Source organism: Zootoca vivipara, chromosome 4 (assembly GCF_965207765.1).
Source record: "Zootoca vivipara chromosome 4, rZooViv2.hap1.1, whole genome shotgun sequence".
Lineage (NCBI taxonomy): Eukaryota > Metazoa > Chordata > Lepidosauria > Squamata > Lacertidae > Zootoca > Zootoca vivipara.
The window spans coordinates 77,287,845-77,315,234 of NC_142587.1; the positions used below are offsets into that span (position 1 = coordinate 77,287,845).

The 27,390-nt window shown below is 42.8% G+C and overlaps 1 protein-coding gene and 1 long non-coding RNA gene across 4 annotated transcripts in view; one reads left to right on the forward strand and one right to left on the reverse strand.

Annotated features, from left to right (window-relative positions):
- The window catches only part of STARD13 (StAR related lipid transfer domain containing 13), a 217,677-nt gene that overhangs the window by 105,124 nt on the left and 85,163 nt on the right, over nucleotides 1-27,390 (forward strand). Inside the window, exon 1 of one of the 3 annotated variants that reach the window (XM_035115923.3) lies at nucleotides 2,922-3,469. The exons of the other annotated variants lie outside the window; for them this stretch is intronic. Coding sequence (XP_034971814.1) covers nucleotides 3,304-3,469 — 166 coding nt within the window. The 5' untranslated portion in view covers nucleotides 2,922-3,303. Of the gene's footprint in view, nucleotides 1-2,921; nucleotides 3,470-27,390 lie in introns of those variants that run through there. 3 annotated transcript variants of the gene reach the window in all.
- On the reverse strand, nucleotides 11,091-21,866 carry LOC148686004 (uncharacterized). The gene is made up of 3 exons (XR_015949668.1): nucleotides 21,628-21,866; nucleotides 21,208-21,268; nucleotides 11,091-11,698 (listed from the first exon to the last, which is right to left on the reverse strand). It is a non-coding gene; the product is annotated as an uncharacterized LOC148686004 (long non-coding RNA).

Consider the following 27,390-nt stretch of genomic DNA (forward strand, 5'->3'; position numbering starts at 1 on the left):
GGCTGCAGCTCAGCAGTAGATCATCTGCTTTGCATCCAGGGCCGGTGCTAGGGTTCTTTGCACCCTAGGCGAGATCACCTTCTTGCCGCCACCCCAATTTCCCAGAGTTGTTGACATTTTTTAGAAAAAATATAATAAAATAAATAAATAAAAATGAAAATAGAAAATAGAAAAATTCCCTGTTTCTGGCACGGCCTTCCCTGTTTCTGGCACGGCCTTCCCCTGCTTCCTCTGGAGCCCGATCTCGGCGCCCTAGCTCCTGGAGGGGTAGGCCCGGCTCGAGCGAGCGAGCGGAGAGGGAGCCTCCAGGGCCGTCCCTAGGCTCGGGCTGGGTGGCGCAAGGCGCCAGGGCACCTGGCCATCAGGGTCGCGGAAGGAGCGCCGAACTCAGCGGCTTCAGGAGAGCGGCCTGAAGCCGCTCAACAGCTGAGAGGCGTGGCGCGGTGGCCCCAGGCTCGCGCTCCCTGCGCGCCCTGAAGCCGCTCAACAGTTGAGAGGCACGGAGGAGGCAGCCCCAGGCTCGTGCTCCCCCACACGCCTCTGGATAGCGGCCTGAAGCCACTCAACAGCTGAGAGGCACAGTGGAGGCGGCCCCAGGCAGGCGGGCAGGCTGGCCAGCGCACCCTCCATTTTGGCCCCCTAGGCAGCTGCCTAGTTCGCCTTAATGGACGCGCTGGCCCTGTTTGCATCCAGGAGGTCCCTGTCTCAATCCCTGCTGCAAGGTCCATTTCCACCTGTCCTAGAGGGTGAGGTCCAGACTCACCCTGAACAGCCAAAAGAGGCTCCTGGGAGGCCAGAGGGACATTGCTGGAACAACTTGCGTTGGGACAACAGGCTAAAATGTTTTAAATGGTTTTAATTTTGGTTCCTCTGCTTTGTTTTCCTTGGGTTGGGGTTGGTGGTTATTTTTATATGGTTATAACTGCAAAATGATGATGATGGATGGATAGATAGATAATGTCCAGTAGCACCTTAGAGTCCAACCAGGGGTGTAGGAAGATGGGGCGGTGGGGGCGGCGCGCCCTGAGTAACGCGATCCCAGGGGCGCCATCGCCGTTGCCCACCCCGCCCCTGCGCACGGTGCGCCCCGCCCCAAAATGCGATGCTACGTCACTGCGCACAATGCACTCCGCCTCCAGAATGCGCGCCACGTCACTGGGGGCAGCGCGCCTGCTCTCCGCCCCCGGTGGCGGAGCATGAAGCTCTGCCGCTGAGACCAACTAAGTTTGTTCTTGGTATAAGCTTTCGACAACTTTTAAATATATATGTCGACTGTGTCAGACCAACATGGCTACCTACCTGAATGATGATGATTAGTTTCAGTTGATTTATTGGTTTATTTATAGTCTGTATAATATGTTGTATTTTAAAATGTTTGATATTTTATTATGTTTTATTTATGCTGCAAGCCACCCAGAGTGGCTGGGGAAACCCAGCCAGATGGGTGGAATATAAATAATAAAATTATTTCTTTTCTTCTTCTTCTTCTTCTTCTTCTTCTTCTTCTTCTTCTTCTTCCTTCTTCTTCTTATTATTATTATTATTATTATTATTGGGGCGTGAGACAACCCTGTCAGAAATCCTAAAGAGAAGCTGCTAGTCAGCATAGACAGTACTGAGCTAAATGGACCAATGGCCTGGCTGAGTTTCCTATTTTCCTGTGTGTATATATTGCTTTTTAAAGAATAGCCACACACTGAAAATTTCTCAAATGAAAATATCACATCAGTCTCCTCTGCAGAATAAAGTAAACATTGTGCTTTGTAAAACTAAATGGATGATTGTTTAGTCCAATGGGCTTTGACTGGTGACCTGAGATCCAGTCTGAAGTCTCAGCCTGATTTAAGATGCATCCCAACAGCAACACTACCACCATATAAATATATGATTTTTAAAAATTAAGAAATGGGCCCTCAAATGCATGTTAGGTTAAAGGGTGCTATATCAGGCTGTCAGTATTTTGTGGGAGGGATTCAAGCACACATTGGGAAATTTAGGTTTGCAAAATTAAAGTGGATCAAGTGTTTTGCACCTTAGTGCACTAAAACCTCCTTTAAAAAGAAGCACCCTTTTGGCGATAAGGAAAGCAATGGGAAAAAGCGATGGGAAAAATGCACTGAGAAGTATGAAATGAAGAAATCGTTAATGGGGAAATGTGCAAGCAAATCAGAACGATTAAAGCCGGCTATAAATTAACCTCCATGTAAGTGTTCTGCAAGCATATCAGGATAAATGCTCAATAAATAGATCCTCCTGGCTTAGCTTGAAAAGACAGTGGACAAACCCAAAATTGGCAATATGAGTACATATTGTTGGGATGCTAGATAACTCTTTCCAGTGGTTTCATTTCATTACTGAATAATTTTTTAAAGGATTCTGATGTGCAAAGGCTTCCTGGACTATTTAGATTCAATTGGATGACAAGACCAAATTCTCGAGGGCTTTTGTACTCATAGTAACCAGAAGCATCTTTCTTGTAAGACAAAGCCCCGCATGAGTCTTTGCAGGAGTGATGGGGGGGGGGAAGAATCACCCTCACCCTTTGTTAGAAAAGAGCAGTGATATGAATCTATCCTGTTAGAATGCTTTAAGGGATTGCTCAGCTTCACTTTTTCCTCCCCCTCCTACTTGTGCCGCTAAAGAGTTTCCTTTACTCTGCTTCTCCATAGTTTTAAGAAAAAGTTCCAGAAACTCTGTATCCCACAGTTTAAAACAAACTCCAGTGTCAAGGAAGGAAGTTCTTGTATCCTCAGCATAGAGAAGAGGGCATCTTAGACCTGAGTCTGTGAGGCAGAGAAAAAAATCTGGGCTCCTGCGCGCTTCAGATGGTTGCAACATGAAATCTCAATCTCTCTCTCTCTCTCTCTCTCTCTCTCTCTCTCTCTCTCTCTCTCTCTCTCTCTCTCTCTCTCTCTCTCTCTCTCTCTCTCTCTCTCTCTCTCTCTCTCTCTCTCCTTTCTTTAAACTTTCCTATCATCATCATTGCTTAGTCAGCTCCAAGGCTCTTCGCTTCCAGTGTTTATGTGGGGCTGCGAATGCTTGAATAGCCTTCACTTTCCTCTGCGAGGCACGCTGTGTACTTTCACATTCTTTCCTTTGACTGATTGGCCCTTTCCGATCATGTGAGGGAAGCTGGAATCCTGAATTGTAGCTTTCGGCACTCCTCCTTTTTCTCTTTCTCTCTCTTTTAAAAAAAAACGCTTGTGCTTTCCAACTTCTTGCCCTCTCTTCTCTCAGTGCTCCAGTTGAGATCTGGGATTTAAGAGTTGTTGTTTTCCTTTTAAAAAAAACGTGAGGGCAGAGATGTTGAGGCAGGTGCCCGGCACTTCAGGCTGCTACTGTGTGAATGCCGTGTCAACAGAAGGCCAAGAGATGTGCTTGCGTTTTGATCAGGCTGCAAGACGCTCTTCTCCGTACAGGATAAGTAGGATCCTAGCGCGCCATCAGCTCCTGACTAAAATTCAACAAGGTGAGTCACTTGGGCTGCCTTAGGCTCTTAACTATAACTCCTTGCTGAAAGAATGCCTTCCGGTCAGTTTTCCTTCACCTTAAAGTCGTTTGGTCAATAGCTCTGATTGTGCTGTTTACTCAGCATTACTACAGTACTGACATTTAAATAAGGAAAAGAAATAAATAACCCGAATGACAGTATTTAGCTGCACTGTAGTTATCCATTTGCAAGCGTGCAGCCATGCAGGTAGTGTGAAAAAGGACTTAGCTGCCCAGCCACTTAATCATAAACTTCCACATTCCATACATGCTCCATTCACCTTCTTAGCTCCTTGGACCAGGTTTTTCCATGTAGGATTCTGCTAGATCTCAGTCGATACAATATACCGATTGTACTATAAATCTGCTGTCTGCTATTAAACATTATTTAAGTGCTCTTGTGCTGTATGTACTTGCGGAGAGACGTAAGCCATGTATGACCAAATGTTTCCCATAAGGCTATGGAGTAACCACTAGTGTTTGTCTTTAAAATTTATGTTCATTGAATTTTTAATTTATGCCCACCCTACCCCACTTCTATAATGTAGAGTGAGTAACAGAAATAGATAGGTCCTTGTCCTCAAAGGGTTCACAAGCAGATATCACGTAGGATATTCATTTTGAGAAAGTTTATAGGCCTACGCAAACAGTCTCCTTGGGCATATCCGTTTCTTCCTCCTCCCTGTGTAAAATATGAGGGCTGAACGGATGCAGGATCACTCCCCCCAATGTATAGTTTTGGTTCATCTGTATGTGCTTTTAATTGAAGTGATGCTTACCGTGTTTCTCATATTATAAGACACGTCTTATATTTATTTTTTCCTCAAAAAAACACACTATGGCTTATTTTCAAGGGATGTCTTATTTTTTTCCTCCTCCTCCTGCCGCGGCCGGCATTGCTGCTGCGCCTATCACTATGTCAAAAAGTTACGTAGAAGATCAACAAAGAGAATACTACCAAGTGCTATGGACTTCCAACTTATATTTAGGAAACTGGGGAAAACAATGCTCCTTAAGGGAACGATGGCTCATTTTAGTTCACTCATAGCACCTGCATTGCATCGAGGGAGCCAGCTGAGCTGAATAGCAATATCAGAGTTCCGGTCATGAGAATATATAGTGCCAGAGTTTAATATGTGGATTTCTGCTTTCCTAGATAAGTGCTTTCACCACTTATACCTGCTTCATATTTACTGTATATTCCTGCATATAAGACTACTTTTTAACCCAGGAAAATCTTCTCAAAAGTTGGGGGTCGTCTTATACGCCAGGTGGTATTTCTTACACGGCGAGTATATCCCAAACTCTAAATTTTAATTGGAAAAGTTGGGGGATCGTCTTATACGCCCAGTTGTCTTATATGCCAGAATATACGGTACTTGGAAGTAAGTACCACTGAGTTCACTGGTGTTTACTCCCGTATCCAGGATCACAGGGCTGCTGGCTTAAATTATTATCTCTGCTTGGTTACTGTTGAGCTGTGGGTAAAGGATATGTTGATGGAAATCCTATCACATTTATAAAGGAACAATGCATATTTCAACAACAAGCATTTGATGAATGAGATTATTCCCTTGGCAATTAGGCAAACTCTGTTGTTTGCAATATGGTTTCAGGAACCGGTGATGTTTGGAGGATACTGGTCCTAGCCGTGGCTCCGATTTCAGGAAGGATATTATGTCATGCCGTATTACCTTGTGCACAATCTTGATTGAAAGAAAAAGAGCAAAATTTTCCCTTTGGGTTTGTTTAAAACAAAAAGCACACAGTATTTAATTAAATACACATTTCCAGGTGATGACGTGTGCTGGGGAAAAAAGGTTTGTAAAACTTCAGGGAATATACGAGGCCTATGCCTTAGAATTCTTTTTAAGCATCTTCCTATAATTTTGGAAGCTGTGTTTATGAATGCCCAGAATGAAATGCTGAAAAAGCAGAGCTTTGTTCCTAACCTTCAAAAATCTATTGGGCAGTGTCCAGAGAAATAGTTCCGTTAGTGCAAGTATTTCTTATTGCACATTCCTCCCCTCTCCCTGTGCTTCCTCTAAATCTGTTCTGGGGTTGCTGCTGCAGTGTGGGCTTTGGTATATGCCCAGCAATGTCAGTCTCTGACACCCTTGCCTAAACATTCCCTTTGAGATTGTTAGAGGGACTCAGGTGTAATTTTCAGCCTAAATAATCGCACAGAATCTTTTCTAGCATGTGTGCCTCAAACCTATATTTCCTCTGGGCTTCTGCTGCTCTTATCTGCTTCTGTGTAAAGTAGATGGTTTGATATTTGTGAAGATACAAGAGGGTATATCACAATGCATGCACAAGAATTGGTGGCTGTCAGCTTTCACTGGTGTATCTATGATGTTTTGAATATACCCCCCTCAAAATTGGCATTGTTCCCATTTACCATGTTTATATTTGCCTAAGGTAATTTCAGACATTCACCTTAACAGATCCACAAGACATGAGGTACTGCCATATATATGGGTTGCCCAGCCCAGTAATGTACCTTAACTATTGACCGCTCTCCAGGGCTTCAGCAGAAATATTTCCCAATCTTGTTTCTTGAGAATATAGCTGAAATTGCATTTATGGCCCTTATGCATGGCTAGTTTTAGCCCCTATAAGAGGAAAGGGACTGTCTGCACTTTTTATGTTTAATACCTTTAACAATGATGGTTATTGGGGCAGGGAGAACTGTAATTGCTTATTCCTATATTCAAAATTTTTTAAAAAAGAATTAACTTATAGAAGAGCATGAAAGGAAAGCTCCTTATCCCACTATCACCTTTCATACACCTGCACTGCTTACAAAGGTTTTTTTGAAGGGTTAGGGGGCTGCTGGGCAGAGAAGAGGGACATAATTTTTTTCTTCCATTAACTTCTTAAAGGCAACATAACTTAGGATCCTAAGTGGAAATTTGAGGTGCTTCTTCTATCCCCCAGCAGTGTCCTACATTGCTCAGGAAGCTATTGACCAGGCATAGGCAAACTCGGCCCTCCAGATGTTTTGGGACTACAATTCCCATCATCCCTGACCACTGGTCCTGTTAGCTGGGGATGATGGGAGTTGTAGGCCAAAAACATCTGGAGGGCTGAGTGTACCTATGCCTGCTATTGACCTTTTTTCCCAATGGGGTGCAAGAAGCTGCAGAGTAGTGGAGGTGGCAGGAAACTCCCCCCCCCCAATAAGCTTCCATAATTTTAATTTTTGTTAGCATCCACGGATATTTTAAGATAGTGCTGAATGTCAAGTAATGTTGAGGTTCAAGCACACTGTCAACACACGACTCCACTTGCATCTTGCTGAAGCTCTTTGAAGCACTATGCTGACCCTTTTAATTATTTGTGTAGTTGTGGCATTTATCTAACCCATTTCGTAAGGTCAAAGCAGTTTACATAAAAAACAAACAAACAAGATTTCAAAATTACATACAAACCCAAAGCAGAATGGCTTGTATCCAAAGACATAATTTCATGAGTGGAAAGACGCTTTTGCCTGCGTATGGTAGCCTCACCAAATTCTTCAGATTTCCTCATTCCTCTGTGTCCCCCTTGTGCTACCCCATTTTGCAGAAGCAGCTATTGAAAAAAAACATTGCACTCAGGGGGAGGAGCCAGGAAGCCTCCATTGCATGTCTGGGGTGTCACTCAGTCTCTACAGCCAACCCACCAATCAACAGCACTTCATTTTCAAAGAATATCCACAGAACATTCCACAGCCTACCAAGAAAAACTATAGTTCATGGCCAAGTTCTTTGGAGAACAACTTAGTTTTGTACCCTCTGGAATGTCATTGGGGAGAGAGACAGTTTATGGTGTCCTTCAAGAAGGTCATTCCAGAGCCGCAGGGCAATTGCATTGAAAGTAAATTTTATCCAGCAGTTCTTAACATAGCAATGCAAAAGGAGTATTTTATCACGAAACTCTTGACGTAAAGAGGAAGTCACAGTGTATTTGCTGTGGCTTTAATTCAGCAAAGCGCTAAGCATGTTCTTTAATTCAAGGGTTCTCATATTTTGAAATAGCAAACCTCCTCAAGTTAAGTCAACAGTTTTTCAAGCAACTCTTAATATATCTAAGTTAAAAGAAAGACATACAATTGCTGGGCTGTTCTAGGCTTTGGGAGCTAGTAGATCAAAGAAAAAAGTAAGGTTATGACTGAGCTATCCAAGCCTATGATTTGCTTTCACGTTCTTACAAGAGGCACCTCATAAAAGCAAAGATCTCTGTAATGAGTTTTCTCCACTGAACCTCTGCTTGGTTCTATCTGTGTGTTTGAGAGACTGATTCATTATTTTGAGGAATTTGACATAAATGTAAGAGCCTGCCATATTGGTCCTGAAGAACAGAATACTTACGGTAGAACTACATATTATATCACAGAAGGTAAAGGTAAAGGGACCCCTGACCATTAGGTCCAGTCGTGACCGACTCTGGGGTTGCGCGCTCATCTCGCATTATTGGCCGAGGGAGCCGGCGTATAGCTTCCAGGTCATGTGGCCAGCATGACAAAGCCGCTTCTGGCAAACCAGAGCAGCACATGGAAACGCCGTTTACCTTCCCGCTGTAGCGGTTCCTATTTATCTACTTGCATTTTGACGTGCTTTCGAACTGCTAGGTTGGCAGGAGCTGGGACCAAGCAACGGGAGCTCACCCCGTCACAGGGATTCGAACCGCCGACCTTCTGATCAGCAAGCCCTAGGCTCAGTGGTTTAACCACAGCGCCACCTGGGTCCCTTCATACCACAGAAGACTGACACCCAAATGAAATTCCTGGGTCAAATGTGTTCGCCTTCCCCCACTTCATGTAATATCTCTCACCCTTTCTCAAAACACCAACATGTTCACCATTTACCAATCCCTTATCCTACAAGCAGTTGACAATTTAGTGAAGGGGTGCAAGTTATTGCCGGGCGGAGAAATCAATGTGGGGGATGCTGTTCAGGTAGCAGCCCCCAGGCATTGTTTAATGTATAGTTCAACCTTTAGCTGAGACACAGCCACTAGTAGCTCTTGGAAGAATAGCTGTTTCTAGTTTATGCAAATTTACGGTACTTTAACCAGTGGTTCCCAGACACACCTCGCTTGAAAATTGCTGATGGTCTTAGCAGACTTAATGATTTTCATGTCTGTTGTGACAATTGTAATATGCTGCGCTAGATGCCGTATATTTTTACTGTAGTTGTATTTTCATTGCTTCTTTTATTTCTTACGTGTTGAATTTTACGTGAGAAAAAAACAGTATCGGAAACAAGATTAGCAAATAAAAGATAATTCAATATGAATATTTAATGCGATGGATGTGGGGGTTGTGTCCATCCTGTTCAACTTTTGCATGAACCACCAGGTTCAGAGAATGATGGAGCAACTGCTGATTCTGCTCTTCTTCACAGGCACACTGTGGATCACCTGAATAAAGCTTGGAGACCACTGGTGGTCCACAGATTAGAGTTTGGGAAGCCCTGCCTTAAACATTTATTGGGAAGTGAAAAGGGGAAATAGTTTGTGGAACTCTGATGTTGCAAAGTATTTCTGAGTTCACATCTGATTACTCATAGGATTTGTTTTTTTATAAAGTTTTGGGGGAAAACAATCACAAAGTTAGCAAATTCACAGTTAAAATGAGGAAACATTCTTCACATGTCCCGGCCTGAAGAAAAAAGAGGAAAAAGCAAATACAGATAGATTTTAATGCTTTCTGTCTGTTGGTCACACAGCCCTTCCCAGTATGGTTTGTCTTCTCGATCCGAAGGGGTCATTCACCCACTAGTGTGTAAAAATTAGGTCGGCTGTGGCAGCTCGGGGAATCCCATAGCTATCAATATCTGTGCATCTCTCTCCGAAGCTAAAGATTCCAACATCATGTGCTAGCTTGGGATCTGATCTCTGGGCACGAGAAAAAGTCGCAGCCATAGAATGAGTCCCATCTAGGAAGAGGCAGCAATGTGCCTAGACAGTTCGTGTCAGTTGCAGCAGCTGCTGTAGGGCAAAGGTACAGAAGAGGTTGTCTTGGCAAAGCCCATAAGGACTTTATCAAGGGATAGAGGGAATTGCCTCTGCCCTAGGAACTCCTTATCAGGTGTGGCACTGGGGTGTTCCCTCCCTGGCCCCCCTCCCACTCATTCCACTAGTACACACTTAGCTAGTTAACATACAGTTTTCATAATATGGGTAATTTGACTTTTTCAGTTAAACATTTAGCATTAAGCAATAGTGAAATAAAATCCCAGGCTAAAAATATCATAAAACTATCCTGATTTTAAATAACTAGGTTTGCTTTGACAACTCTTCCTTTACCATGGAGAGCACCTAATATTAAAGGCAATCCTTTTTACCATTGACAACAATATTTCATTGATTATAGCCCTCCCTTCCTCCTGAGTCATTCTGTTGTTTTTTATATATTGGTGGGGTTTGCACGTCCTGAACAAGTTTGTAATATGAGTGACCTGGAGTATTTGTTCAAACAGTGTGTGCAAGGCTGGTGGGGATTCATTAATGATTGCTCATGTTCCCTCAAAAGTAAATAAGGTGGTGGCTGTCAAAAATTCATATTGGGTGAGTCAGAAAATTATGATGACTTTTTAGAGTTTATAGAAATAGACTGTGACTCACTGTATCATTCAGATCTGTGTAGTGCTGTTGGCTCTAAGGAATGAATAGTTCAATTCACACACTGCAAATGGTAACCATCGCTGTTGGAACAATTCTTTTTATTATGCAGACAAATTATAATTAGTACCCCCTTCTTACTTTTTTGGAATATATGCCTTCTTTGCACTTTAAAGAACTGGCACAAAATTGTTCCAAGGACGGGGCTACTGGGACAAATCTTGTGGTGTCAGCGTTTCTGCAATTCCTAAAAATATTTTTGCTGGTTGAGAAGTAGTAGTAGTAGTAGTAGTAGTAGTAGACAACAAGTAACCTCTTTTTGCTATTTCATGCAGTATTTATGGAAGTGGCTGATATGCTACTCTTCCTGTGTTGGCACACATGTGTAGGGTTTGTACTTGGTGAAAAATGCCCCCAAATTTTGATTGAGCCACCATATCATGCTTTGCTTTCTAATTTTATATACCATGATATTTCCACTGAGAGACCAATAGCTTGGCCAAGTGATTCATGTCCTGACAAATTCCAGATTGGACTGTTGCAATTGGACCATGGGACCATTCAGTGAAGAGTGGGCTATAAGTATAGGTAATAAATGTACTCTTCATAATAAGAAAGACCAGTGCCTGTATGCATGAAGGCCATCCTCTTCTGAGTGGTTTTAATGGTAGAACATCTGCTTTGCACACAGGAGATATCAGGTTCATTCCCCAGCATCTCCAGGTAGGGCTGGTACATGAACCTATCTGAAATCCTGTCCAGATATTCTAATTTATAAGTTATGCCCTAACTTATGTGGCTTTGGGGACAGGCCTAGTCACACCACCCAACGACTATTACCAGGTTTGTTCTCATGATGCAAGTAAGGTCTGAAGAGGACCTAGGTCTTTCGTACTTCTTTAGCTACCGGTAGTTGTTACTGCAGTTCTACTTTGAATTGCAAATTCCTTCTAAGCTTCCTTTCTTGGAGATGTTATTCAACAGATTTTATGTTCGTTTCCATTCTCTTTATTGGTGCGAGTCTCTGGTTCTCTTTTAAACAGAAGACCTTTTTGTAACACGCCGCTGCTTAGCCATGCATTCCATTTGACATACATTTGGCTTGAGCCTCTCCTTTTAGTGTTTCCGAATCATCTCAATGCGCCTCAAGGGGTTTGATCTTCCACCCTGTAATTTTTAGTTAACTTTTTAAACATCCAAATTCTATGCATATTTCATTAGAAATTAGATTCCTACTGCATTATGGGCAGTGTGTGTTATAGCATTGCAGGATTGGGCTGGGGATCTTAAATCCAGCGAGGGAGAACTTGTGGGTCTCTAGATGTTGCTGGATGACAACTCCAATCATCCCTGACTATATATTATCTAGGGCTGATGGGAGTTGGAGTCCAACAACGACTGGAGGGGACCACTCATCTCTGTCCTAAGCACTCCTGCTTGGAAATAGGCTCCACTGGAATGAACAAAGACTTTTTGGCGTAAGATGGATTTTTAAGGGGCAGTTTTCAGCCTCCTGGTATACGTAGCTTGCTCTGCAGCAGCAGACAGAAAGGATTAATTCAGTAGTCACCTCTCCCTTTGTTGCTTTTGGACATTGCTTCTGAAAGACACAAGCATTTATCACAGCTAAGACATATTTACAACAGAATGCAATGAGTCAAGAGCACAGAAAGATGGCTTAATACAGGATTTGCAATATTCCTATTGTTATCCCCCCCCCCCCGGATTACTTTCCACCAACATTGTTTTGAATTTACTCAAGAGAAAAAGGAGTGTGACTCCAGGGATAAGCATTATCACACACTTGAAAAGAATGTGCATGACTCAGTTCAAATGTGTGCGATAACTTTTCAGTTGGGATCTGTTTACAGAATTGGGCTATTTCAATTCTGGAGAAAGTACAGAATGACATTTTGAACTACTGTATATAGGTAGTTACAATTTGCAAGCGATTCTTTATCCACACGAAGAGCAGATTTTACTGATATCAGTGGACTGATTACAGTTTCATATTGTTAAAAATTTGAATTAATTTTTTAGCATTATCCAACTAGCACGGCCAATGGTCAGGGATGATGGGTGCTGTAGTTCAAAACATCTGGAGGGCACCAGGTTGGGGAAGGTAGCTGTGGTATGACACACAGTGCAATTTCACTACAATTGTCTTTGTCATCTGGGTAAGTAGAACCCTTCAGTCTGGAATAGGACAGTTCGCCCTGTGCCTTTCTGTAGTATGTAGTATGTAGGATGTTGTGCGGTTAGAACTTCATCCCTAAGGATAAACAAGTAGTGTTTACACCTTAGTGTATGGAAGCCCCATCCCAAGCTCAAAGGGAACCATGTTTATTCAGAAGCAGGCTGCTTTTTATAGAGTATTTGGGAGGAGGGAGAGGTTAAGAATTACATTTACTAGTAGCCATTCAGCAACTACTCATTTGCAACTTCAAAGACTTTTGTTTTCACTTCCTGAAAAGACGTCTAGAAGGTAATTGAAGAAAATTGAAAAGTCAGAGCTTGGCAACAGGTGAGAAACAACTGTCTGGTTTTGAGCTTTTGCTTATGAAACCTGCCCTGAGGTCATGAATAGCTTCAAAAACATCTGAGGAAAAGCATTCATACTGTTTCAGAGGTGACCAACATTTTCCATGGTTGATAGGAGACATATATATAGGCTAACGGTCTGCTGCCATGATAGGCTGGGTCATATGTCAAAAGAAGCCTAAATTTCAAAGCTAGCATGGGAGAGTGGTGAGACTGTTGGTTGTGGCTAGTGCTATTTTTCTAGAAAGAGCCAGAACTCGCCATGAACACCTGCCTCATTCTCCTCTTAGAATGGAAATGGCGCCCACCTGAGAGGTGCCAGAAACTGAGTTCTGGTGAGTTCCGGCTGGGGAAAAAAGCCCTGGTTGTGGTTATGGAAAATCTACAAACGTGCAGTGCAATCTTAAGTTAGCTAGAAGTGAGTTCCACTTGGGAAGGGACATACTCCTAGATACATGTGTATAGGCTTGCAGCATCAAGTGCTATTAGACCAGGGGTTGGCAAAAATGTTTGGTCGCGGGCCGGTGCACTGTCCCTCAGACCTTGTGCTGGAGAAGCGGCACCGGGGGCGGAGAGCTAGAAGAAGAGGCGAGGGGGGTAAGTAGTCCTCCTCCCCAGCCCCAGCGGCTGCTTCTCATGGGTAGGCAGAGCGAGCTCGTCCGCTTCGCTCTCTGGCCCACAGGAGCACCAGGGCGGCGGCGGAGGGAAGATGAGCGGCGCGAACGGGCTGGCTCCAGAGAGGGACTGCTTAAAATGGCGCTCAGCCCAGCCCTTTTCCTCCTCTAGGCAGGGTGGGGAAAAGCCAGGAGGGAGGGAGGAGGTGCCACACAGTGTGTGTGAGGGGGGTGGGAAATGGAATGGCACAAAAAAAATGGTGCAGCCCGAACAAACAGAACCCCCACACCAATCCATGGACAGTCCGTGGGCCTGATCTGGCCTGCGGGCCTTAGTTTGCCGACCCCTGAATTAGACTGTGTGCATTTAATTGAAGACAGCAACCGTCGTTGGTAGCATTTGTTACAGATTTCCTAGATGCAAAGATTCAAGTTTGGGGTTAAGTGTTCTTTGGTGAGAGAACCCCAACAGGGATTAAAAAACACGAAATATGCAGCAAAGTAAAGGATGGAAATATAAACTGCCAGACTGTTAACATGTGTGTGAGTTCCAAAACTTCTTCCCCTAGCATAGGAAAAAGACCACATGTTTGGTAAGTTAAAATTGGTTCACTTACAAACTCTTCAAAGGTCAGATTCATTTGCTTTTCCATATAGCATTCGGAAAAAGTTGCACAGGCAGTAAAACATGGTTTAGTTGCAAAGTGGTGAAAGTTCCTAAATTATTGGTATAGTAACACAAGAGTGGCTTGTGAGAAATTGAGTTCATCAGGTAATCTGGGAGAGAACAACAGGCCTGATTACCTATTTCTTCCCAAGGTAAGGGAAGTGGATATAGCTAAGCCTAGCAGGACAGTTTATTCCATGGTATTAACCCCTTCATGCATTAATCATACTTAAGCATGTTGGTTACGGTACAGTATATGAAAAGGCTCGGGGAAGAAATTACCTCATAATGTCTTCCTTGGACTTTATTTGAAATGCAGGCAACTAGGAAGGCTACACAATACAGACCGTGAAAGAAATGGTTTGTAGAATGAAAGTCATTCGAGCACTTCTTAAATTTAGCATCGATCAGGGGGTAAAACCATACAAATTATCACTTGCAATTCATTCTTTCACACATTTACACCTGATATGAGGGAAGATCCTTTTTTGCCACTAAAAAGGATGATATAGGTAGCCGAGCTACTGTGGGATGAGATCACTACTGGATATTTTGGTTATCCCTGTATAGAATGGCACCATATTCCAAGCCAGATACCTGTTCCATCTAAATCAATATTGTCTACATCAGGGGCGACCTTTTTCTTCCTGTTGAGAGGCACATTGCTTCAAATATAATCTGTTGTTGGCTGCACACCCAGTGGACCCAGAGTCAAAAGGGCATTCATTGCGTTGGAGCCAGAAGTGAGTGATGGCCCCATTCTCTATTTCAGCCCATCCCATTTTCTCTCTCCTTTTCTACTACCACCTTTCCTTCAGTTCCCCCCCCCCCTCTTTGCCATCATCCACATGAAGTTAGGTCAAGGGCCAACGGCCACATGGGATTCTAGAGCCATACCTCACCTCTTCCCACCAAAATAGTTCACACTGAAAACAGAACTTGAGGCAGGAGTCTTTTACTAACCCTGATTGGAGATGTCAGGAATTGAACCAGGAATTCATGCAAGGGGGATGCTCTGCAACTGAGAAGGGCTTCTAGATTGTTGGCCAAGTAAAGGCTTCATCATCCAAGTGATGAACTTGGCCCGACTTCACTCAGTAATAAAATTCCACACACCAAGTGAATGGAGAAAGAGGGAAGAATCAAGCCCCCTTTGCTGCTCATGCAATGCACAGTGTCCCATCTGTTTAAGAAATAATGAAGTATTCATAAGACTCCCTATTCTGAAGCAAAGAAATTTCCTGTGACATTTTAAACCCCTTTTGTATGCGACCATTTTTAGATATTTGTGCTCCCAGTCATCTTGTGTGCATGTGGTTTTGGGTTTTTTAGCTGAATTGAGTATTATGAGCTCAGCTCACAGTCCAATAATGGCAGAGTTATTTGCTGAAAGTCTTTTTTATATCAGATTGTTTAATAGTTTGATGCTCAGGTCATCGGTGTTATCCTCTGAGGGAAGAAATGAATTATTACAGACATTGAAGTGCTATAGTAGAAAATTATCCTGCTTTTAAAATGTGTGTGTACGAAATGATCTTCCTTTTCCAGGGATAATAATAACAAGGCAGCATTCTACTTCCTGACATAAGCGGCTGAGTTATTTATCCTAGTGAGTGAACAGAAATATCACTGAATAAAACTGGAAGCCAGCTCTTCCATAAAGTACTTTGGAATTTTCAAAAACTGTCCTAATGCAGATGTGTAGCCAAGATGTGGCAGTTATGTCTGTGGATTTCTATTGACCTCATTTTGTAGGTACAAATCAAGAGTTCCTTGCTTCCATTTCTGAATGAGTCCTGAAGATTGTGAATAGTTACTGGAGCTGTGTTAGGAGGTGGCTGCAAATTGACAAAAATGTTCATGTTGAGTTCCGTTCAATTGATAGCCATACTCTGTGGTCGATATGCTGCCTCTCTCTCCTTATTTCACTTTAAATTGAACCCTTCTAGATGTCCCTTGGACTTTTCACCAGGTAGGTGGCAGTGTTAGAAACTCAGATATATAAACTAGGCGCCAAATGGCTTCTTAAACCAAAGTTGCAGTTGCCAGAATGAAATGTCTAGTTGCCATATTTGGCCAACATTGCTCTAAAGTCCTATTTTTCAAATGATTCACTGACTGTGATTGATTCTCAGCTAAATATCTGGCTAGTTCAGATGACAACCATGAGCTAGGTTAAGAAGAAAAGTCACTTTATCCAGGCACAGTCTACATGTATAATGCCCTATTTCGACCTCTTTTTCTTAACGGTGACTGCTCAGGCTGCACAGAAAAGCATTGTGCTTCCTGAACTTCATTGGTTGTGCAGATAAAAGATAACTGATAGAATTCTACAGGATGTGGTATTAGTGTGTGAAAACAGTCCAGAACCAATGAGAACCAGATGGTGGAGATGTCAGGCGCCATCCTGTCACCCAGGCATCTTCACTTAATCACAAGTGGTTGAAAGCCAGGTGCAAAATGCGCCTGGCACCTGGCTAATTTCGAACACTGGTAGGTGGTACAAGGAAGTGGGATGCACCCAAGTATTCTAGTTTTCTTAAATATGTGTTAGAATGTTAGTGGCAAAATAGGTTCATTTAGTCATGAGTATGAACTATTCTGAAATTAGATGAATCCATGTTATGTTCCTGCTTGGCAGGGGGTTGGACTGGATGGCCCTTGTGGTCTCTTCCAACTCTATGATTCTATGATTCCTTGTACCTATTTATTATATTGCAGCAAAATATTCCAAACATAAATATTGTCACTGGAATTGTAGTCCAGTGAAACCTGTCATTCACAGCTGCCTTCCAAAGCACAGGATTATTTTTATTTTTAAAAGACCTCTATTGAATAAGTGAGAACAAACCTTTTAAAATAAGTCAACAAACACTGCTATGCTGAAAAGGTTATTTCTGAGTGCCTACAAAGCAGCTGGAAATTTTTAACAAGTTTGAATTATCTTCAGAAAACAAAGTCATTTGCCACTATATACGTACTGGTTAATATTAAACAGCTGTTGTGTGCTGACATCAACTTTCAGTTCATATGTAGCTCAGCTGTTTTAAACATTCACTGGAAAATGTAAAATATAGTTATAATGATATTAGTTTCCTGTTAGATGCTTAAGTGGTGATGTAATGTGTGCTAAACTAAATCTCTCCCCCCCCCTTGCACTTGTGGTACGTGCAAAAACCGAAAAAGCACCTGTAATGAACTCACAAAAAGTTGTGAGTAATGTTCCCAGAAGGCTAGTTAACAAGTTGCCTAGTGTAGGAGCTGCTTTTGGAGAATTTCCCTAAAGACTTCAATAGCTGGTCTTCAAAATAGCAAATCTCCCTTTGCCAGTTTACTGCTTTTCTACACCGAGAGTTTTCAGACTATATTGTGGATGATTCTAGGGTTAGCAGGATTTTCTCATTAGGATCAGTAATGAATGACGAGGTTTTCCAAACCTGTGCACTGTGAATGATCTTTTCTGAACTGGATTCTCATGGGCAAATGTTGAGCACTATCTCGGTTCACACGATGCAGTGAGGAGGGTCAAGATAATCTTGTTGGGGTGGGATGAAAAAAGGCAACAAAATCATAATGACATCAAGCGAGAGCTCTTGGTTCAAGGACTTTAAAGAGCCAATGTGGTGTAGCAGTTAGAGCAGGCATCCCCAAACTTCGACCCTCCAGATGTTTTGGACTACAATTCCCATCATCCCTGACCACTGGTCCTCTTAGCTAGGGATCATGGGAGCTGTAGGCCAAAACATCTGGAGGGCCGCAGTTTGGGGATGCCTGGGTTAGAGCACTGGACTGGAACCTGGGAGGACACTGTTCAAACCCCCTCTCAGCCTTGAAGCCCACTGGGTGACCTTGGGCCCATCAGTCATACACTCTCTCTTAGCCTAACCTACCTCAAATGGTGGTTGTGAGGATAAATGGGGAAAGAGAACTATGTAGGCCACCTTCAACTCCTTGGGCAAAAGGTGGGATATAAATGTAATAAATAAACAATCTCACTTTTAACTCACTTGTAAACAAATCAAAGACTGAAGTAAGTAAGCTTCATCTCGGGATACGACTCCTGGTCAGGCATCTTCTAACCAACAACTGAGTTCTTAAGCTTTGCTTTTTAGCTTCATAACACCACCAGAGGTTTTTCTGCTGCAGCAGTACGAATGTTATAAATGTCAATGCTCCTGTGGCCAACTGCACGTAACGCCCCCCCCCCCCCGGTGTATAGATCGGGGAGTGATTCTGTTTTGTAAAGGGAAGGGCTTCACCAGAGAAGGGTGTGTCATGCAGATAGCTCATCGGGGACACGGGAAGCAGCTTTGATGGCAACTCTTGATTGTTCCTGTCCTGGCACTATGCTACTTATTCCTCGTACTGTCAGGGGTATAAGTACAGAAATTGAGAAGGACAGACCATAAGTTACTGTGTGTCAGAGGTGAGGAACTGGTGCTCCTGCCAGATGTTGTTGGACTACAGTTCTCACCATCCTTGTCCATGGGTGTTGAAGCCACAAACATCTGGAAGGCCATAAGTTCCCATCCCTGGTACGAGCAATTACACTATTCTTGTTTTGCACCCTGATATGTCATTTGCCCCAAGTTCAACCAGCTCCTCTGGATAGCAGGTCTGGCCTGTGAGAGCCAATTTTTCCTCTTTCTTTCAGTATTACAAAGTCCATGGGAAACATTTCTTCTCCACCAGACCTTTTGTGTTTACAACACCAGTCTATGTGTAATGTTGGAACTGAAAGGTGTTATAATATGTCTATGGATTTTTTTGGTTGTGAGTATTTTTATGGATCACTTTTATGATCCGCCCTGTGATTTTATAATGAAGGGCAGGAGATAAATTTAATAATAATAATAATAATAATAATAATAATAATAATAATAATAATAATAAAGTTCATTAGCTCAGCACCATCTATCACCACAAAAAAGAAGCCTGACAGTAGCAAAATAAACAAGAGATTTTATGGAAATATGATTTCTGTATTTTAATGTTTTGTTGGAAGCCACCCAGAGTGGCTGGGGGAACCTAGCCAGATGGGCGGGGTATAAATAAAAAATTATTATTGTTGTTGTTATTGTTGTTATTATAGGTTGTAGGCAGAAAAAAGCAAAAGGAGTTGCGTTAAAAACAAACATATAATGTAGTTTTTTTAGTTCAAACACAACCTCGACCTGTATAGCTTTATATCTCCAAATATATACAGTGGAACCTCGGTTTTCGAGCTTCTTGAAAGCTGAACGATTCGGAACCTGAATGCCGAAAACCCAGAAGTGAATGCTTCCATTTTTGAACGTGCCTTGGAAGTCGAACGGCTTCCGAGGCACGTTTCTCCATTTTCTCAATGGAATTTGCTGACCGCCCACATTGCGCCTCAATTGTCAAATGTTTCAGAAGTCGAATGGTCTTCTGGAACAGATTACGTTCAACAACCGAGGTACCACTGTATTTAAAAAGCCAAAACTAGATCCCATATCCACTTCTATAGCACCTCCTTCACTTCTAAACCTTGACTGGTGACCGATTTTCTCCAAGTGATATTATCAAATGCTTTCAATGGAAAATCTCCAATCCAATATCTTTCTCACAGTCCATCTGACCTTCTTACCTATCCTAATCAGCCATCAGTTAGTACCTCCATGCTATCAGGAGTCTCAGCAGAGCAGCAGTGGAACTCTGTTCCAGCATTCTGTCCCAGACCTGACTTTTGCATGAGCCTCAGCTGACAACGCAGTTGGAGAGAGGGCGGTTGATTTGTTACGTTCCACAGAAGGATGAGAGAGCTCATGAATATATAGTACAGCTCATTCTTCATAATAAGGAGTTTAAAACAAATGAAATGCAGATCACGGGCAGATCACAGGTCAGGAGCTTAATAAAATTATTTAGTAATGGCGAGGAATCTGTTTTGCTTTCAATTTTCTAACCAGCTGGAGAGCCTGGGCCCATTATGATTTCCAAACAAAGGCTTGTGAAAAACAAGAATGGGTAAAAACACATGTGAGAGGTGTTCTCACTTAACTTGATCTGAAGCATTGCTTGATATAGAACCATATAATTGTAGAGTTGGAGGGGACCCCAAGTGTCATCTACTCCAACCCCCTACAATGGACCCGTGACAGAATAGAACAGAACAGAATACACGGATAGAACTAGAATGCACAATAAAATGTGTTGTAGACGTGTGTGCTGTATGTGGTGAGTACATCAGAAGTGGCACACTCTGAACAACTAAGACAATAAGAGGACTTCAACTACATCAAGAGAATCTGGAGCAGATGGGTAGCAACCTAATGAAGCGCAGCGGTGAAAATCCCTATATATGCAATCTGCATCACTTTCCCCTGGCAGCATCCTGCTAAAGTGATTTGGAACTTGACTGTCACTTTTCTTTCTTTGCTGTGTTTTTCTTTGAGTTGTTCTCTCCAGTACGATAAACTGGAAATCTGGTGGTGTGAGTCTTTTGGTTGATTTCTGAATTTATCAGTTGCATCTGATCCAGGGGGAATCCTTACTCAGTGCCAAGACAGACATTAAATTACTCTGGAATGTGATCTTTATTTTTATTTTCATATCACTGTATTTCAGTATGACTAAGTTGGCCATTGTCCTTCGTATGCTTCCCTAGAATCCACAAGGATGAACAGCAGTTTTTAAAAGTTATAAATGAAAAAATGATGCAATGGCGTGCAGGCTTAAGTCTTGGGTTTAGGACCGCAAACATTGCATTAAGCAGCCATTTTAAAAAGTGTGCTTGGCATTGGCTATTCTCTTTTGCAAAAGCAGCCCCCAATCCTGTTGAGTTTACACCCACCATGGCTGGTTTTTTGATGTAACAGCGATAAAATATCATGCTGACCCTTCAAGTCAAATAATTGGCAATGACGCTTGTTGTGGCTGACAATGGTGCTTTTATGGTTATGCAAGAGAAGTCCTGGTAGCCTTTGCATTTTATTATGAAAAAGTGGTCATGTGAATTAGGAAGATCACCAGATGCTGCAGGCGGCCAAGAGGCTTACTCAGTTTAAAGAAAACAAGGTCAAACTTGGTCCCAGATATGCCAAATTTTGGGGATGGGTCATCCTTGGGTCATGTGCGTTAAGTAACAAAGAGACTGAGATTAGATTGTGATCATGGTAGCAAGGCAAACTAGAGAAAAAACTGGGGTGAACTAGGTCATGCTGCGCCATATTGAGCAGACTAAAACTGCTTCCAGCCATGTCAAAATGCAATTTCACCCAGCATCTCTTGAAGCCTGATTCCCCCCACCTCCGTTTGAGCTCTTACCTTATCTGTTTCTCCCAGCAGCGAAAAACAACACTGATTTTGTGATTGTAATTTCCATTTCCTAGGAAGATAAACATGCTATAAATGCCATTTCGATGGTATGAGATGTCTAAGCCTTTGCTTAATCGCAATATGTTCATGTTATCATTAGCACATACAAAAAGAATCACAAAAGCCATAAGCCTACCGATAGAAACGATAATGCAATTTGAACTTTCATTTTCATGAAATACATTTGGATTATTTTAGTGCAGCCCCAGCAACCTAGGTATATATAGTTTTATATTGGAACACAGTTTTATCATTTAAATCTGATACATTCTACACTTCAGGATTTCGTTCTCCCTTAATGTATTCACAGAAATAGCACTTATAAGCATTTATATAGTCAAGTTAGAAAAACAAAGCGTTTTTACTTACGTTTGGGAACAACTATTTGCATTCTCAAATGATGTCATTTCTGAAAGACACGTGTGGGACCTCAAATCTCTAAGGAGCAAAATCCAGTGAATAGTGACCCAGATTAAAATCCCACCTGCCTTGAAAAATCTAATTGAGTATTCACTAGGCCGGTGCAGAGAAAATGCAGCCCAGCTCTTTAAAAAATCAGAGTTGGCTTGTGGAATTATGCGCTGCTTTGCCTTTGCTGTGGCCTTTCCAGTACAAATTTCCACCTCCCTTGACTACAGTCACCGTGAAAGTTACCAAGGGTTTGGGAAACCTGCCTTCGAAACTCACTGAACCAGAAATCTAGCTAGCATTAATTATGGCAAGACCAGTGTTGACATGTGGCATGGTCAAGTTTGGATTCCATGCCATATAGGAGTGATAGGACTATTGTGTCCTTCCCCCTCTCTATTGTCCTATTCTCTCTATTTAAAAATAAATCAAAAATGCAGTTGCACGAGAACTGCTTTTGGTCAGAACGTGGCCATTTGAGAATCCTGACCCAACAGCTCCAAGACCTATGCAACATGTGGACACTGCACCTATGATCTCTCTAGGGGAAAAGTGCCAGAAGAAAAAAGACATTTGGTCTGATTTTTCAGAGGTCTTTTCCTCCTGAGTTTTAGAGTTTAACCTCACCATGCACTTTCTTTTTTGCTTCATGAAGCTAAGTCTGGCGGCGGGTGGGGGGGTAATTCCTGCACCAAATTGCCTTGGAGTTTATACTGATATACTAGGGGGAAAGGGCTGGAACTCACTGCCTCAGTCGCCAATCCAGGTGCCACCAGCATCTTGGAACCAAAACCATGTGACAAGATGCCGGGCTACACCATCTTACAGGGAGAGTCAGATTGTTTTCCCCGCTCATTAACAGAGAGCAAGATAGGCACATGCTTTTCTGGGCTGCAACTTGAAATCCTGCTGTTTTATACCCTCGTTTCTTTGGGGGCGACTCACCGCACGAAGCCTTCCAAGCAGTGATACTTGGCGGGGACCGCTGTGCAGCACAGATCTCTGTGTTGCACACAACCCTGGCAGCAGCATCCGGCCACTGCCACCTGCATCTTCCAGCCTCTGAGCATGTGCCCAGGCATCAGCCTGGCCTGTGCTACACAGGCACCCTCAGAGGGGCAAGCCTTGACCGTTGCTTCTCTACATAATAAGGCAGCTGGAGTGTCGTCCCCCCCCCCAATGCCCCATTGCTGTTGCTGCTGTCGATCGGAGGCTGTGGTTTTTGTAAACAGGCAGCATTATCACTGCCAAGAAGCTGGCCTGCAATGGCACCCACTGGAGAGGTGCTGGAACTGTGGTCCAGCAGGAAAAAAGAGCCCTGGATGTAGCCAATAAGTAAGTTTACCCTTGGGGATCCATCCTAGACAGACAGATGTACTGACTTGACTTGGAGATAGTAAGCAAATTGGATCAGTGCATAATTTTCTGGTAAAATGTAAATCCCATTTTGTTGGCTGGACCTCAGAATCAATCATTTGTGCATCAGTGCTGCCCCCTCTCATAGGCAGAAAGCACAAACTATTTGTGCGCTTCAATTAAATTACCCTAGAAAATCTATAGCTTGGGGGCACTGGTTTATTACTGGTATCCAGCTCTATTTTCATTTGCTAAATGACATTCTGAGAGCTTCTGTTCTGAACATAATCACCTAAGGGTATCTGCTGCATAGAGCTCTGCATGATTCAATTATTGCAGAATGTCATTCCCTTCCCAGAACACAGCGCCGAGAACATTAGCAAGGAGTTTTAATGTATCCCAGTGGTTTTCTCTTCACACACCAGCTTTTCCATGAATAGTAAAAACGAAACAGAAAGCAAACAAGAATTTCAGCTTTGTGGTTAAATTATTCTGCCTACTGCCCTTTTTGCTAGTGGCCCATCACTCCATGTATACGATCTAAAACATTACTATTTATTATATCCTTTAAAAAAAAATTCCACTGACCCAAAGGGCTCTCACAGTAGCTAATTCCATATTAAAAAGATAGAGTCTTGATATACAAAATGTAAAAACCTTAAAAACTATGCTTAAAGATGTCAACAGATAAAATATCATAACCAAATGAAATTGCGGGCAGGGTTTGAAATTGGAGCAACAGAAATAAATGACAATATAAGAAAAAGAGGAATATATATTAGATTAAATGTGTGATGTAATAGAGGAATATGAAATAGAGGTGAAATGTGCAGGGATGGGTATAGAAACAGCATGGAAGGGAAGGTGCAAAGCCAAATTAAAAGAGAAATGTATAACAGGTTTGAAGTTTGAAATATTAGTTAAAGTTATGAAAATCTAATAGAAATTTTAATTAAAAAAGAAAGAACAAAAACAATGGGTTCCAATAAGCAATTTTGTATTCTAAAGCTCAGAGCTTCTTGGGCAATTATCACCTTGGCTCCTGGTACCACTTTTGAAATCTTAATAGCTCAGGCGGAAGCTGAAACATTAAATAATTGTAAGCTTATCTCTTGTTTTGTCAGGCACTTTTAAATGTGCAATGTAGTTGATTGACTGTATCCTGCTAAGGATCCTGAATACAGTGATGCTTATTTGTTTTTCCACAGTCATTTAGTACAGCAGCACCATCAGCATTTCACAAAGATCTATGTGGTTTAAAATAAAACATTCAGTTTTCGGTAAATAGGATTGCCTGATATATATGCATTCGGAACTGAGGCTAATTAGTGTCCACACCAAGGCCTGTTAGAGCCCGACAAAGGCATTTCTTCATGTATTTCTTCATTTGCTCTGTTTCCTTTACCATGGGAACAAAGTGGGCACTGAGGACTTACATAATCAGGCACTTAAGTATGATGGAACTTTGAATCTACTTCAACAGTTCTGCCAAGCAGGCTCCATTTGGTTATATTTAAGAAAAGCCACAACCTTTTTATTGTAGTACAAGAAGACAGGGCAGCTCAACAACTGTTGCTGCTTAAGAAAGTACCTACTTCATCTGGCTCACTTCCCATTATTTCTTTGCCTTCCCACACCCCGTAGTTTTTTGGTCATAAAACTACCTCTTACATTTGATTTTGACAGTCCTAGAGACATACAACACCAATGGAGATCTTTGGCCTATCCCAGAAGTGATGCCTCTCTCCGACTCTACAAGCTTGTCGGGCCAAAATGGCCCAATAGAAAAAGGCTTTAGAGAACTAAAATGACAAGAGGTGGCCTTGTCAGCTGTCCACCCACTCAGTGCTGCCTCCCAGCTACTTGAAGAGCCGGGGTCTTCTGCTGCAGCCATTGACTTCTTTGGGGGTAATTGTGTTTCCACTTCTAGGGAACCTTCTACATGGTTCTCATGATCCTGAGGAGTCTGTGGATCAGCCACCAGATTCCAGTGGCAAAGGTGACTCCTCAGAGCTCGTGTCATGGGCCAGGAGTCACCTTCGCCTGCTGAACAGCAGCCTGAAGGGGAAGAAGGTGGAGTGGCTCCATCTGCAGCTGATCAGCCTTCAGGGATACAGAGGAGAAGGCAGTGCTGAGAACCAGCTGGCTTCAGCCTTCTTAAGCAGAGCCTCCAGCAGCAGCAAAATGCTGGCAACAATGCAAGAAGTTCCTGGTGTTTCCTTGCTTCTTGCTGCTTGTCTTGACCCGGGACCCCATGCTCATCGGATTCCCTGACCCCTGGACCATCTGACCTCATGGAGTGATATTCACCCAACCCTAGGTCTTGACCCGATTTTGGATGCTGTCTGCCTCCAAGCAGTCTCAGAGACTCTTCTAGTTGGCTGGTCTCTCACTCTACTGAGCTCAACAACGAAACTATGACATCAAGGAAAGCTGGGGTGGACCAGGGAGTGAATCCATCTCTCTTCAGAGCTGCAGTATCCAGAGGACTCTGCCTCTGAGGAGTCCTTGTCTGGGGCCATGACAAAGTAACCCATTGTGACCGGTGGGTTTCCCTATCTTCCGGCACCCTTCAACATTCAATGCAGAAGAGCAGAGAACAGAGAAGTGGATCATAGATGGGTGATTCATTGGAGCATATCATTTTATTCTTTCAGACATGAAATTTAGTCCCAGAAAGGAAGAGCCTGCTCCAACTCCCGTGAATGTATGCTACAACAGAGCACTTACCCGCCATACGCGTTTTTGTAGCAAGACAAGTTACTGACATGGGAACCATATTCCTGGAAAACTGGAGGTTGATTTGGGAGCAGGCGAGCAGTGGTTTGTGTGAAACAAAGTGCAGATGCAGAGAAAAACAGAGGACTACAGGTGCCTTCAGTCTCCAGAGGGTTTTCTGAAGTAGAGAGCATGGTTGGCTGGGCCCTTACGAAACCAACATTTCTTTGGTACTCTCCCAACAGTTCGAGATTTGGCACACAATACAGTCCAAGACACCTTGATTCCTAGAAAAGGCTCAACATTTTTGTTTCTTATGATCAAAACAACAGTGTGTTAAATCTTTCATAATAGCACGGAGCTTTCAATAGGACTTCAGCCAAGACACGCCCCCAGCAACATGATTTCTGCCTTCACATACTTGGATGGAATGCAAGCTGTGTTTGCAGAGGCCTCAAGGGGAGGATATCAAAATTGTTAAGCTACTTCAACAGATACAGAGCTGGAATTTAAGAACACAAGAAGAGAACCTGAATCAAAATTGTAGAGTTGGAAGGGGCCACGAGGACCATCTATTCCGACTCCCTGTAGTGCAGGAATCTTTTGCCCAACATGGTGCTCAAACCGACGAACCTGAGATTAAGAGCCAGTGTGGTGTAGTGGTTAAGAGCGGTAGACTCGTAATCTGGGGAACCAGGTTCACGTCTCCGCTCCTCCACATGCAGCTGCTGGGTGACCTTGGGCTAGTCACACTTCTTTGAAGTCTCTCAGACCCACTCACCTCACAGGGTGTTTGTTGTGGGGGAGGAAGGGAAAGGAGAATGTTAGCTGCTTTGAGACTCCTTCAGGTAGTGATAAAGCGGGATATCAAATCCAAACTCCTCCTCCTCCTCCTCTTCCTCTTCTTCATTCATTATCGAATGGGTCAGACCAAAGGCCTGTCCAGTCCAGGATTCTGTTCCTAAAGTGGCCAATGAGATGCCTATGGGAAGCCCACAAATGGGACTTGAGCATAATACATAGCGATTATTAGTAGTAGCCATGGATTGGATAGTCTTACCCTCCATAAATTGTCAAGTAGCTTCTATGGCATGAAGAATCTTTCACCACTGGAACAGCTGTGCCAGCCTCAGCTCCACTTGCACAACTTGTCAATGAACTGTTAACATATTCTCTAGACAACCATAATGTGTCATGGGGATGCCTTTGAAGAGAGGCATTGCTAAGGCTGGAAGAAGGAGATACTGATCAATTGAAGAGCAGAGTTAAAAACAGCAACCTGAAACTCAGCATTGCACATGCAGATCTCAAGTGAGTAACTCAGTAGCAGCTCCTGGAGTTTTTAGGTGAATTTTCTGCCTCACAGACAGCAATGTGAACCACACTTTTGATCACAGAACATGAGACCGATTTAAATAAGCAGTGAAGTGATGAACCTTCCGAAGAATAAAAGGTGCCAAAAACATATTTACAAATGTCTGCTTAGGAACGCTGGCTGTGTACCAGAAGAGCTCCATAAAAGAATCTGATTGCCTTGAATGGGCCCCAGGCGTTATCGTATTCAAAACACTGTATATACAATGGTGAATTGTGTTGCAATGGGATAAGACACAGGGATACAGTAACAAAACTGTTGTATGATCTCAAGAA